The 15,534-nt window shown below is 39.1% G+C and overlaps 1 protein-coding gene across 2 annotated transcripts in view; it reads right to left on the bottom strand.

Moving 5' to 3' along the window:
• Positions 1-14,058: 14,058 nt before the first annotated feature.
• The window catches only part of negr1 (neuronal growth regulator 1), a 134,043-nt gene continuing 132,567 nt past the window's right edge, over positions 14,059-15,534 (bottom strand). For both annotated transcript variants that reach the window (XM_084548144.1, XM_084548145.1), the window contains one exon: positions 14,059-14,273. In XM_084548144.1, the coding sequence (XP_084404270.1) occupies positions 14,173-14,273 (101 nt within the window). In that variant the 3' untranslated portion in view covers positions 14,059-14,172. The remainder of the gene's footprint in view (positions 14,274-15,534) is intronic.

Here is a 15,534-nt window from a genome sequence, read left to right as displayed (position 1 = left end):
GTTTAGCTGAATATGTGTGCACATGCTGGAAATCTTGAGTCTTCCTGTTCGAAAAATACTACTGGTTTGAAATGACTGCAGCAATTTACTTTGCTCTTTATTAATTTAGACCCACTGCCAGGCACCACTGGCAAGAGACACTTGGAAAAAAAAATGAAAACATTTCTATGAATAACACAATGTATTCCATAAATGATAGGCTGTGAAATACGGTGTGCGCCACTTCGGAGCCACCAAAAGGAAACTTCAGGGAGAAACTGCGTGAGGAGGTATTATCAGGCATTTCAGCACAGCCTGTCTAAAATAAATACCATTTGCATCTTTCTTCTATTTATTATCTGTTGCATTATGCTTGTTGCCCTCTCTCGTTGCTGATTAAATTTCCATTAGCCATGCTTGCTTGTTGTGCTGGGGAGGGAGCTCCTGAAAATGCTCTTTAGATGTGATTGCTCTGAGAGAGCTGAAGTTTGGTAATGACGTCTTTTTTTTCGAGGGAGGGGTACACGTTGTGACAGCGAGTCTTTTTTCGCTGCATTTCTGCCTCCTTACTTGCAGCCTGTCAGGAAGAGAATGAAAAATGCAAAGAAGGAGACTCTGCAAGATTGAAGAGGTGGAACACAGGAAAGACGGTTGTTTCAGTGTGAAATGAAAACTGATTTTTGCGACACTATTCGTGAATTAAGATGAAAACTGGGGCTTGGGTGTGCTCACGAAAAATAATCTGTCAGCAAGTGTGCAAAGACTAATGCTAAGGCCCTATTTTTTGGAACATGAAGGCTAAGGTTAATTACTGAAAGTCCAGGTTTGGTTCATAATTTACAACATATTGACATAATTACTGTACTGTACTGTAGTTTTATTCCTTAAACCTGTTAAAAACTCAATCCTCTGTTCATGTAGAGATCCGTGTTTCCACTTTTGGCTGCAAACATTGTTTATTCAACCTCAATATAAGACAACAAATGAAGTCAATTTTAACTGTAATGCGCAAAAATTATGGCTCATATTTAATCAGCAGAACATCCAATTACCACAGATGTGGCTAAGTGGATGTGCAAAAAATGTGTGGCCATCTTGAAGCAGCTACAAGATGACCATTTATGGCCAGCAGGCGATGCTTTATGTACTGTAGGCATGAAGCTGCAACTTTCTCTAACTAGCTGCAGTTCTCCTTGGTTTCCTTAATGACCAGCGGGATTGATTAGTGCAGGGAGGATGGGCGGCCGTGTGGCCTGCTGCCTCATTACTCTCTGTTTGCAGGTGTTCTCGATGCTTCGGTGCTCCCGCTGCTTTGGCACAGAGAAGACAGAGGACAGAGACCAGACCCACCTCGTTCATCTTGTGCCCTGTGATGGGGGTCATGCGGGAAAGCGCTCTTGCTCAGAATTAGTCGCCGGGAGTGACAGATGGAGTTGCAGAACGGGAGGGGAATCAGCTCAGCCTCAAAGTGTTTCATTTGTTTTTCATCTCAGGAAAGCGGCTGCAAGCACACTTTTGATGACAGCGAGCTCCAAGCTCACTTTATAGTTATGTAAGATGCCCTGACTCCGTGTGCATGAATTTTGTAGATCTTGATAAAGCTATAAATTGTGCATGATGATTGTGTGTTTATTGTAGGGTTAGAAAAGAGCAATAATTATGTGCTTTTCTGTGTTAGAATGGCCACGGTAACCATATAATGAACGTTAAAATAAGATGTATTAAACTACAGAAGAATGCAAGATGTGTTCATGTACACACTCATGCTGAAGTTGAGGCTGTGGTTAAGAGTTGTAACTATTTACGCCATCTCAGCCAGCTAGAAATCATATTTATTTATCATTAAGTTAAGTATGTTTTTTTGGTGATCATAGTTGGTACGTGGACTATGTTTGTATTTTGATGTTTTTTTGAGTTTATTTTTGTTGGACCATTTGCATTGGCTTCTGACTGCTTAGAAAGTAAGAGTGATCCAGAGGATAATACTGTGGCCGAACCAAGTGAAGGCTGAAAAATTAAGCTAACTCGGGAGTGCCAAAACCTGCAGTTTCTCAAATGGCCACTTGAGACCTCAAGAGCGAGTTGATCCTCACAGAAAAAAAAAAATAAAAAATAACATTTTCAGCTTGTGGTACATAAAACTGTTTTAGCAAATTTCCCCATTCATGTTAACGGTGGTGCATTTTATATGCAACTCTCTGTTTAAATTATATCAAGGCTAATAGTTAGGCATAATTGACAGGTGAATATCGTCACCACCAGTCACTAGCTGTCACTGAAGTTAGGAGGAGTCAGGGGCTTCCAACAGCCAGAGCCACTACCCTAAACTTCAAATCTGTTCGTCAGAATCCTGTGGGTGATGACATGGTCTATCTTTATATTCAGTCAAAAGCCAAAACCTGTCATTTCAACAAAGAGAGATCAAGTAGGTGAAGACGGAACATTTTCTGAGGAAACATGAACATGATTGTGCATGGTAATAGTTTAGTGGTAGATAGGGACAGAAGCCCCCAGAGTCTAGACACTGGTGGTGGTGAAGAAGAAGAAGAAGTTAGCAGGTGGCTGAAGGAGACTTCTGATGAAGACTGCTAGGATGACCATGGAGAGGTTAAGATGGGGAGGAGGAGGGTTGCACAACTGACAACCTGTGAATGGAGTGACAGAATGATAGTGTCTTTAAAGCACAGGCACGAGGGAATGATTGGCTGGGAGAAGGGGGGCAAACAGTCAATTTGATGGAAATAGTGATGTGCCAATTGAGGAGGGGTGGATTTTTGATAGCTTGGGAAAATGGAAGAGTTAAGGAAATACAGCTTACACTCACCACAGGGGAACAGATCGTGAGGTGACAGATCTTCCTTATTGAACTTCCGCCCAAGCTTCATGTGTAGATGAAGGCTGTCGTCTGACCCTTTAGGAAATAGTTTCAATTTCATATCACTAATTGCAAACCTGTAACCCTTAAAATAGCTCTCGGTCTTCTAGTTGAACACATTAAGTTGTCATGGTTTCCAGTCACTATAGTGTTTTGTTTGGAGCTACACTGAGCATATTTGCTGTTTAAAGGAAATGACAATAAAGTTCTTAACATGCAGCCACAAGGAACAACTACTGGAACATCTTGTGTTAGACCTTTTTTCATTTTGGAGAATCTTTATAGGTGTGGCCATCATATTTCCGCAGGATAATCTCATGACTGAACTGAGTGAGGTACTTGTTCCATCAAGCAGGAGATGAGGCTGGACTGAGTTTATTAGCATTTTGTGACTTGGCAGATGTTCATTAGCAACATTTTCTCATTATGTTACGAGACAGAAATGCAGTCCAGGAAGAATTATGTCAACACATATTTACTGTTTAAAACGATATACTAACAGACAAGCTCTTTTGAAGCACGTGTTTGAGCGTCATCAGTAGAGATATTTGAAATAAATGCAAACAAACACAGATTTGTTCTTAGAAGCTGCCTCGTCAAGTGACAAGTTCTGAGTGAATAACGCGAGGCAAATGGCCATCCAGCTTGTCACAGCTGTCCTTATTGCTGTGTTAAAGCGGAGAGCTGCCTGAGACACAGGTCTCATTATTCTGACTTTCATTTCTCAAATACTTTGCAAATTCTTTCTTCCTGACTTCAACTGCTGTCACTTATTGTTCCATCTCTGAGCAGAATAGTTCTGGATGATAAACTCCATCTCCTCACATTTGCATATTCTCTCCAGAGCCACATAGTCTGCTCTTGCCTCAGCTGTCTCGTCAGGTGAGAGGGTAGACCGCCATAAAAAAAAAAAAAAAAAGCTTAAGGATATGCCAACTGCAGATACACAACATGACCAAACGTGTTGTTTAAGTCTCTTGAATTTACGCAGCTTATTGTTGTGTGGTGCATTATCTTGACAATCTCTGTGGGGTTTAATTATTGGAACACTTTAAGTGTGTTGTGGAGTTCATCAGCGCTCTATAACACTCAACACAGGGCTGCCAAGAAAGAAATGAGTTGGTGGGTGGGTGGGTGGGGGGCAATTAGAGCAGAGAGCAGCTTCCACTCAACTCTCATCCCACAGGAATTCTGTCCTCACATTTTGGTTCCAGTCAATAATTCAGCTGCTGGATTTAACCATTTGTCATCATATCAAACTCCCTGTTGCCAGCGTGACTGGCTCTTACAGTGTCTGGAGTCAGGTCAGTATGCAGCTAACGAAATAACAGAACTTGATGCTCGATTTCTGCTGAATAATTGCTCAGTTAGTTAAAGAATGGACATTAAAGCTGCTTTTCCAGCATTTTTCACAAACCAAACATTTTTCTGTTTTTTGGTCTGAAGCTTCATCAGCATGAATATCACAACAATGAAAGCAGTCTGGGAATGACAGGGAAAGATGACTCTGGATTAAGGTTAAGAAAGAAAGATTAAATTCCAGAATTCCTGCTTTTCAGCCAATTCAGCACATTAAATCAGCGGAACGAGTCATTGAGAGAGATTACTCTCTAGTTGTTCAGCTTAGAGAAGTGGTATAATGGAAGAGAAAAGGATGTGGGACAGGAGGGCACAAGCAGAAGTCTCTTCTTGTTTTACATCTTTATCCAATCTGAACATTCACATATTTTCACAACATTTAGAACGAATAGACTTTATATCAACTGATCGGCATGAATTAGTAAGGGCCACTGCTGTACTATGGTTTGTTGTTCTTCCTTTCCTCCCAGCTAATAGTAGTTCTTCTGATTTCCTGGAAGAGTTATTTTCTTTCACGACAAAGCAGAACATAACATGAAAAGCTATTCAAGTGTATTCAAGTGAAACTTTCTGGTCCAGACACATTCAACGTGATGTGACTGTTGGCATCCATTGCTCTTAATTCTTTAATGTTGGTTGTCCGTACCTTTCCTGCGTGCTGTGGATGTCATAACAGCTGCTCTTTGACACCAGCCGCTGGTTTCAGTTGAACAGTCCGTTGCTATAGCAACTGCTTATGGTACACTTAGAGCAGTTAACTGCCACTGTTACATCCACCATTGTGCTAGATCTCTGAGCAAGCAAATAATGCTAAACATAATCTTGCTAACTAAGCATTTTTGAAGTTTGTCTCTGGCAGTCATTTGTTTTTGGCACTTTAGTTTTCAGCCCTGGGGGATACCGCTTGATTGACTCTTGCGGAATCTATGTCTCTTTATGTCTATTTCTATTTGACTTCAATCCATTTCCTGACATTCTCCTCCAGTGTCAAGGTCGGCAAATGATTTGTAAATTGAATGTCTCAACAACTAGTGCCGCTCCCTTCATTTTTTATTTAGTCTTTGTTCTTTTTTGGTTTATGACCAAATATGTACCTGCAAAACAACTGACACCTTTGTGTCTTCGTTTACTAATCTCTGATGACTATTCAGTGATTTACTTAATAGCTAGCTTTTTAAGAAAATGAAGAACTTTTTTGACAGAGAGTAAAGAAAAATGGTGGACGGTAAATATGGAGTTATTTCAGACACAAACACAGATGTGTTCAGTGCTTCTCAGCCAATGTTGCTATTGTGAAGGAACCACCTGCTAAAACATCACTCTTAGCATGTTAGCTGAAAGCAGTGCTGGTTGAAAACTTTTATTCTTGTCTGTGGTCTAACTACTGGCATTTCTTATCTCTATATGTTTTGTGATCACTTGTTGTTGCCTTTATTTTTCACAGTTAAACTTCCAGTAACTTCTGCCCAGCACCTGTTCATGGGTGTGGGCAGAAGTTTTCATGTGACGTGAACAAACAAAAACCAGAATAAGTGCCTACACATTTAGTATGTGCTATTAATTTCAAGGACCTCTAGAAAGAATGTGGCTAATAACATTAATAACTGACAGCCGCTGACATGTTTAGGTTAAAAATAATAAACCAAAGGGTTTTTTTTTATCTACATAAGGAACTCAGTGTTGTTGTATCTTCTCATTAAACGGACAACTTGGTTATTTTTAGTCTGTAACATGTTGTTATGAATAAATTATTTTATTGCACTGTGGATACAGAGTTAAGTTTTCTCTGAAACACACAGGCTGTACACATTGCTGCTGTTAAAGTGCCAATTAATTCAACACAAACACAATCTACAATTCCATCATCAACTGCCATTTATTAGTATCAAACCACTGCTACAAAATTACATCAAACATGATGAAAATGGACTTGCATACGTGCTATACACAATGTAAGCTTTAAAGTAATTAAAGTACATGAATTTTCTTATTTCTGGACAAATATCAATATATATTTATATATGGATATATTAATGCCACTTAAAGCCATATATATATCATTCCAGTGATCTAGAGCCTATAAATGTACAACTACACCCCTGGTAGCTAAAGGACCTTCATACACATTTGAATAAACATTTCCATTCAAGACTTTTTCAGCATTTTAATTAAATCAAAGAACGTTAAAAAAAGAAAAAAGAAAAGAAAAGAGAATTAAAATCACATACAGACAACATTAATATGTTCCTGTCAACCTCCGAGTTTTTTTTTTTTTTTATTGTAGTAACAAAACTAAAATAATTTATACAGAAACAAATAGAAGAAATGCTGCACCTTATTCTCCTGAACTCCATTTAAAGACACGTGATGCGCTAGTGCTGACAACAACTAATTGGCTGTGTCATTCAGAGTCAATAAAACGATATGTAATCTACCTTTTGTGGCATGGAAACAAATGAAATAGGATTACATTTACTGTCAGTCAAATAATGACATTTTCTCTATGGCAATCCTTTCACTCCTTTCTGGAAACTTGACAATTGCCCGGAAGCTTCATGAGAAAACACTTTGCAGTGCATGATTCAGTCATCGGCGTCATGGAGAGATCTGGTTCAGATAGCTTGCTTTAAAACCCAGGCATTATCTCAGGCGCTGCATCATTGGCTGGCAACTTATTTTCCAGTTCACTGGAAATAATGAGGGACAGGTTGACAAATACTTGGTGCAACCTCTTTTGTAAAATAGCATGTCCCTCCCTACAGTGGCAGCTGCCACATTTTTTGGAGGGATTTTGAAGAAACTGGAGAGTCATGCCAGCGAGATATTACTCATTTTTTGTGCACATACTAAAATGTTTGCGAGAAGCAAAAGAGGCCTATTTCAAACAACACAAACTCTTTTTTCCTTTTTCTATTTAGAATTGAATCAAACCTAGTCGGAGACTACTCATAGAGAAAGAAATTCACAATTTTTCCCCTCTCCTTTTCTGCTCAGGTTTGACAGTAGGGGATAGCTTTTGCCTGCTGTGCAACAAACATATCTACCAAACTGAATGCACTCAAGAAACAGAGGTTTTTTTGATACTGACAACTCAGTATGCTGCTCAGGGAAGAGGGATGGTGACTGCAGGAGCCAGGCAGCAGCAGCCCCAGCATGTAGCATGACACAATCTCCCAGTTAAAACGGACAAAGGCACAGGAAGGGGTTTCATTAACCGCAAGGTCAGGAAGAATCCAGCTCCTCCAGCCTCCTCTCTGTTCATGCCGATGCCTTTAGCAGAGAGCCAAACAATACTTTGACACCATGCTAATAATGTACACAACCTATAGCATGAGCAGCTCTAATGATTCTGAAGTAAAATGCTATTTTATATAGATTAACTGGCAGGAGAGGAGCTGAAAACATCCAATAACTCATGGTCAAATCACAATTCTCATAATGGATATTTGTCTGAAAACATACGCTGATAGGTGGAAGATTTCCCTCAACACAAAATGGCTTGTTCACACTGACATATTGTCTTTCAAGGCTGTAAATGCCACTTGCAATATGTTGCCTCACCTCCCTGCTCTTACAGCTTATCTGTTCTGCAGTCTCAGAGTGTCACAGTCAGTGTGTTATGATGTTTCTTCCACTGACATCCGGACCCACATGAGCCGCAAAAAGTCATTCCTGCTGTCTTTAAGCTGTGTTTTATTACAACTGCAAGAATACTTAGACAGTGTCAGTTACAGCATGTCAATAGCAGAATAGCTCAATGAACAAACAGCGAGGATGGATTACATTTGACCTGATAGTATCAGACGATTTGAACCCTGCCTCTCATTCTCTTGAAGATAAACACGGCATACTACACTGAAACGATTAATTAATTATTTTGATGACATTTAACTCTGTTTGTTAAATGTTTTTATTTGTATTCTACGTTATTTCACAGAATAACTGTTAAACCTAATTCTGTTAAACCTCTTCAAAGAAGTAGAAATGGTACCTGTAGTTATATAATATCTGTGATGTTTGCTTCTGTGTTGAGAAAAAAGGTTTGGTTGATGTTATAAATAGCCAATATAAAGAGCAGACAGCACACAGCTTTCTCTTAGCTTTGAAAATTATGGTCTTAATGATGGTTGGGATATGGTATCAGTCTGATTGATAAAATACGTCAAAGGCACATTCACTACAGCACTTGTTCCTCTCACTTTAAATAGCTGTGTTCTCATAATGCAACAAACTCAAGTTTCATGAACACACTCAAACTGAAGAGCGGCATTGTGGCACATCGGGCCGACAGGAAAAGGGTGCTTTGAAATGGGAAATTTAAAAATTCAGGATGGGGATTGTGAGGCCGTAATAATACGCACTTGCATGACTATTTAAAATCCTCTTATCTTAAATTTAATAGTGGAGATTTAAATTTTTTTTTTTTTTACCTCGCTGTTGGCGTGGAGTGCGAGGTTAGGCAGTGATCTCTTCAGGTGGGTGGTGTGGCCTCCTTTCAGCTTGTGCATCAACATGAACTTTTATGAGGTAGGTCGCACCGTGGATGTTTTAGTCAAGAGTGTATTCAGGTCACAGGATACTCGAAAGCTCTCTGAGCTACTGGGGAAAAAATATATAATCTAACCCAGATGCATTATGGAATGGGAATGAGAAGTGACTTGTTTGTAAATATCTCCAGATCACATACTGAGCGACACACTCCAGTCAATGATGAGGTTGCAGTGTAAACGGTGGTTAATCCTATGTGCTGTGGCATCTGGCCATCTGGGCTCAGGAGGATTTATACAGTGTTGGAGGCCAGAGAGGGGATCAAATATGCATGATACTGCACAATTAAGACAACTCAAAAACTCAGGCTGCGCTACAGACTATCAGACTGATATGTTCATCAACCTGAACGTGGACAGGACTCAACAACTATGGACCCAGCCATACTTTTCAAGGCGGCATTACACCAAACTAAACAATCAGCCTGTAAGAATATTAAATTATATTCAACACATTATTTTAGAGCCATCTAATGAAACTGTAATTACACATATAAGTACTCGAAACGAAGGAGAATTGTATTGAATTTCTAGAATCAAAAACCAGGGTGATAATACAGCTTTGTTTTACCCGTGTTTAACTGTGCTAATAACAAACATTTGCTTTAAATTGGCTTCACAGAATTCATTGCATCAAAATTTTTACATTACAGGGATACTTTTAGTTATTCTCAACATACATCTCAGAGTAAGAAAATATGAGAGTCATGTTTGGCAGTTGATACAGCTCAGTATATTTCTGAACCAGTTTTAATGTTAGCCAACATTACAGAAGCCAGTGATAGCTAATGTTGCTATGTGCTGCCTTCAAATGAGACTTGTGGTTGTCGTTGATCCACAGGAAAATAGTGAGAACACAGCTGCTAGGCAACTGTTGGCATCTTGAAGCTGAGGGTAACGTAATGTAGGAAATACAACGCATAATGAAAGGATGATGAAGACAGACTGTATATTTAATATATATTCTTCCGTCATTTTATTTCATTTTATTGTATCTTTCTTTTACTTGTGGTTGTTAAGAGTGTACTGTGACCAAGCAATTTCCATGATAACTCAACACTACTAAAATACAACACTGGCCTTCACTATTTCTGAAAATGACGAACATGTCACAAATCGTGAATGTATCTTGACTATCTCTTTCCTCTCATAAGTTGTAAGTACCACAAGAGGGGGCAGTTGCCGTGGACTTTTCCAGTAAAAACAGAAAACACAGCTTCATTTAAAGGCAGCAATAGCTGATGTTTGCTCCTTTTAAAGTTGGCTAACATGGCTATTGCTAGCATTAGCAACTGCAATACTCGCTAATGCTAGCTAGCGTTCCTGTAGCTAACGTTAGATAACGTGATGTTAGCTAATGCTGTTAACATCTTTGATTTTGCTCCTTATTGGTGCAATTCTATGCAGTGATGGTGTAGTGATGGAGTATTTTACGTTTTGAGGAGGATGTTGTCTCATTGGTACGCTCCAGCTCAAACCCTTTTGCAGTAGTAATGAAAAACCCCTTTCATTAACTCAGATGTGGGTTTATATTGTAACATGGAGACTTTTATTGCAAATAATACTGATTCGATAAAAGGGACTCGTTAACACCATGATTAAAAATAATCAACATCCAGTACATTTCATATGGAATACTAGCATGGTCTTAACTGCTTAGACAAGCAACCAACATAACTCCAAACTGTCACCAATGTGCCACAATAATCATCATGACTCAAAATAGCAGTTGTTTTAGTTCGTCAGCAAAGTTAATTGTAATAAATCCCAAACAAATGTAGCCTGGTGATCTGTAGGAGGTATGTATTTTTAGACCAGGTGAATGAACCAAACGTTTGCAAAAAACGGTTTCATTCATAAAAAGTATGAATATCTGTAAAATGGCCACCTCAAAAACACAGGTTAACTTTGACATGCAGCACAACCATACTCTCTGCACATCTTCAAACACGCAAGTGTGTGAAAACTATGACTACACACTGGCTCTAAAGATCAAAAGGTAATCCTATTTTCTCCAAATATACACACATTGATTCTTTTCTATAATACTGTTATATTGGTTCACACCCTCTCAGTTTGAAAAAGTAGGTAATTTGATTGCAAACATTGTTCTTTTTAATGTACTTAAATCAACAACAGTTATGGCATCTAAATGAACCTGACAACATTATAAACTATGCCACACTGTGCCTCATTCAAATAAATGTCACATATTCAGTTTTACATGTTTCAAATGTATTTTTTTATACATTGTTTTCATAAAGGAAGAGAATAAATATACTTCTGACCCATTTTCATTACACCGTAACATTTAAACCATATTATATGGTGCAGTAGTTTTCATAATTTGTAAAACAAGCTGGTAACAATTTCAGTACAAACAATAAAAAAAATAGCTGAACTGAAATCACCACAAAACATAAAAAAAAATAATTGTTTGTGCTTTAATTCTTTTAACCGCAATGGCTATTTTTTCTACAGATTTGCAGTTACGAGTTCACACACCGTGAACACACTGTGTGAACTGTTAGTCCCTTGATCGTGGGGCAAAAATATAGTCCCAATCCAAACATGACTCGCAAACATGTTAACCTGTACCACAAATACTGCATTAGTAAGTATCAGACTTATTGGAGAATACCTGCGAGAAACATCAGTTTGATTTTATTGAATATAACGCCTTATCTGAAAGATACGTCAGCTAATGGTTTATGAACATTCAGTAATATGCCAGAGACAGATGAGTTGGATCTTATTGAGCGCAACTGGAAGTGTCCTTGTAAAGGAGGGTAATTTAATGTCTATGGTACTATTAAGGCATTGCAGTACAGTATCTCTGTTTCCAGCATGAATTACAGATACTTGAAGATGAATATGCCACGCTGACAGTCTCGTCACAAAGTAAACCCTTACAATAACACTGGTTTGGAGCCTTGATATGATTCATTTCAGCTAACAAAAAGTCTCAGTTCCTTCTATTAAACACCCTTACGATTGAATTTTTTTCATATCACTGAGGGACACTGATCATCTGTTTGGTAAAATATGATCGTCTCTGTGGAGCTGTTAGCACCTTCTGTCATGCTTGTAGCCGCATTTTGTATCCTGTTTCTCGTAAGAAAGACTATGAGGTCAAAGCAGGTTAACAGATAAAGAGGCCATATTCTCATTTACGGGGAGCATAAATTCATCTGGGGGTCTCCTGTAGGTTTATATTGTAGGTTTAGATACTTTAATGCTCACATAAACACATTATTTCTTTCATGAAGTTCATTGCTGCAGCACCTTTTTTACCCCTCTGTCTTTAACGCTCTGTTTTAGTTTGTGTTTCTTTAAATCCACCCACTCGCAAAGCCCATTCTGCTCTGATTGGTCAGCCAGCCAACTCTGTGGTTTTTGATCAGATATTTAGAGCCTGTGTTTTTAGGTGAGTATTATGCAAATGTATTACATGGTGACTTAGATACCCAAAATCAAATTAATTAAAAGTTGGGGCTCAGATAATAGCGGGGGTATGGTCAACACAAACAAATAAAGGCCGGCCCCAAATAAAAGGCTGGGGACCAATGAAGGATGTTAATGTGGATGCCAGTTAACATACATGACCTGTACTTGTACATTTCAACTACTTTAACTAAGTAAACTCAGCCATATAATCATGCTGTTTTCCACACGTTTTTGTTGTGTATCACTCACCTAAAGTGTAATGGTCCTATTTCAGTCACAGTGGTTGTATGTGTGTGTTTTGTCTTCCTTATTTAGTATGTCTGCAGACATTTCACAATAAAAGCACTGATTAAAACAGTTGACAGCTTTTGCTTTGGCAGCCACAGGATGTGTGTGGAGTGGATCAAAACAAGGCTTTGTACGAAAATGTACTAAACATAAGAGATTGACAGAATATTTTTATTATTCTTATCAGACAGAGGGAACTAGAATTAGATGTCTACTTCTTCTAATAGCTGTTTCAAATAAAGGAGAGTTAGGTCTGCATAGGTAAAGGCCCATGTCACTATTTGAGAAAATAGTCTGTGGGAGAAAGAAACTCCCTTTGGCATGGACTCTAGTCTTTGCAAACCTTTGCAAACTGGGAAAAAGGGGAAAAAAAATCAAAAAGCATAATATGACCTCTTTGACCAAATGTGTAAATAAAAGACTTTGACTCCGAGTTCCATTTGTTGAAGTAAACACTGAAGTAGATATATTTACTGTAAAATAGATTGTGATATATTTAAATATATATTTTTGTAGGGAGAAGGGGAAAAATAAAGTACCATTATCCGAGTATGAAAACTTCTATCAACCTACAGGCTTTAAGCCAAGGATGACAAGCAGGTGCACAGCAAACTCAGAAACAAAACACTCTCCTTGATGTGGCATGTTTGAAGAACTGCACGCTTTAAGCTGTTGAACTTGGGCTCTGGTTTGTCTTCTGCTGAGACATTCACATATGTAGACTCACCGAAAAATGGAGAATATACCGTATTATTTATATTTTCAAGAAGAATGTAAACATAGGGCAGCGATGTTCCTCCCTTCATACTGTACAAAGTCATGATTTGTGTTAATGTTCTTGGTCGAATGAGAAAAGCTGGTCCCACTTGAAAACAAAAGCCTACACTCTATTAAAATATAAAGACACGATACAGTATATTTTGCTACTTTGACTGCTGCCTGATCAAAGCTGTTAGGCAGGCATAGTAACTGAAGGACCCATTTCAGAACGAACGAACAACGAAGTACACCTTCAACACGGTTCATCCATCTATTGAGTAATCATGACAATACAGGTCCTGAAACAGCCCTGCCTTTTTTCTTCTTTAGTTTTTTTTCTATATTTTTTATCTAGTGTTTTTCTAATCACACTCCATAATCAGAATTTGTATTGTTACAAATCTAAACGTCTTTTCTTTCTTCAACAGCCCATAATACATTCAATACAACATTGGTAAGATAATTCTGTGTACTGGGAGACTTGGCACAGTTGCTTCTATTTAGCCATGTACAAAAACAGAAATGGAAAATGTCAATTATGCGCCGTCGCCTCTTGTCGGAAAAGGAGGCATGAAAGTAACTCATTTGGGAGCTGTTGATATGATTGGTGGTGGTGTGGGGGGCGGGGGAGGGGGCACCAATTCACAAGGTGGTCAATCAATCAGAAAAGAAAATATAAGAGAGAGGAAATAATAATAATAAAAAACATCATAGTATTTACATGACAGAAACTTCACCAAAAAGCAAAGGGAAAAAAAATAAACAAAAAACAAAACTATTTCCCCACACAAAGTAACGCTGATTATTTCCCCACCACGGCTTTTCAACAAACTGTACCAGATTGGATTCCAGCCATCAGCAATGTCAAAAAGGATTCATAAATGCTCTTGACAGTCATTGTGTCTGGGCTGGCCTCTGCTAGTACACGCTGATGAAGGAGGAAAGAGTCAGGACCAGGTATCGGCAGGCCAGCGGGATGTGCGCGCTTCCCGTGCTCCCATAGGGTGCAGTGTTGGGCGCTGTGGGCAGGAAACAAGAGAAGCTCTGATTAGTTGTGATTGCACTTTCACTCTGCCGCACCCACCCTTGACAAACCTGCAGTCAGCTTGGTGTGGTGCTTCCAAATGTGACTGTAAAAATGGCAATTACTATACAACTGATGCTGATTTGAGCTGGTAAGGGAAACTTTGCAGGGTACTTCACAACACTGATGCTATTGTACTGTATGTTCTGAGCAGAGGTGGAAGATTGTTCTGATCCTTTATTTAGAGCAGGGGTGTCAAACATATGGCCCGCGGACCAAAACCGGCCCTCCAGAGTATCTAATCTGGCCCGCAGCATGAACTTGCAAAGTGCAAAATGCAGAAATTACATAGAAGACCACTTAGAAGACCACTAGTATTTGAGAAGGTTTACTAAGTATATGGAATGTCCTATGTTCAACCTGGTCCCTGAACGCACCGTAGTCTTTTGTTGTAAATAGTATGGACAGGTGTCAATCTGTTTGATTAGCCAATTAGTGATGTTCAAATTAACCTACTGGGGTTCCAGGTGTGTCAGACCGAGAGGAAAGAGACGGAAAGAAAGTCACCGCTAAAACTTAGTTCGGTAGCGTTTTAAGTTGGTGTGATTTAGTTACGTGCCTGCCTGCATGACTTGGTATATTTGTTTGCTGGAGAGACTGGACGCTCAGCGGGAGCCCTTTCCATCGGGAATTCTACTTAACTGATGCTAAACTCTGACCACACTGTGGACTGTTGCTAGCTAGCTCCTCGTGCTAGCAGTATGAGAGACTTATGTTTGGGAGACACTTTCTGCACCAAGCTGCTGAGAACATACTGGATGCTGATGAACGTGGATGGAGCCTGGGGACAAGTTTCTACATCACAGTGACGGGACACTGCTGAAGGAGAGTTTTGCCAAACTATATATCTAACAGCACTCTGCATCCCAGGAACTGTGAGTACTGTTAAGACACTGTGAACGGGATTCAAATGAGCCCCAACATGCGCATGCTCCAACAGTTTGGCACCATAGACCAATTTACTTAATTGATGGACTTAATTGATATTGAATTTAAAGGTGGGGGCCACCTGGTGAAAAATAAATGTTATGTGTGCTTCTAGAAGTACCATTGTGATAATGTATTTCCTGGTAACAAGTAGGGACCTATGGGGCTGCAGTGGTTTTGTTAACGTATGGGATGCTGAGCTCTCATGGCAGCATAGCTGTATATGAAGCTAACCAGGTCTCTCTGAATGTATGAGTCATACATTCTGA

The sequence above is a fragment of the Chelon labrosus genome (genome assembly GCF_963514085.1).
Source record: "Chelon labrosus genome assembly, chromosome: 7".
In the NCBI taxonomy this organism is placed as follows: Eukaryota; Metazoa; Chordata; class Actinopteri; order Mugiliformes; family Mugilidae; genus Chelon; species Chelon labrosus.
Note: the sequence above shows the minus strand (reverse complement) of the source record. Positions and strands in the feature narration are given on the sequence as shown.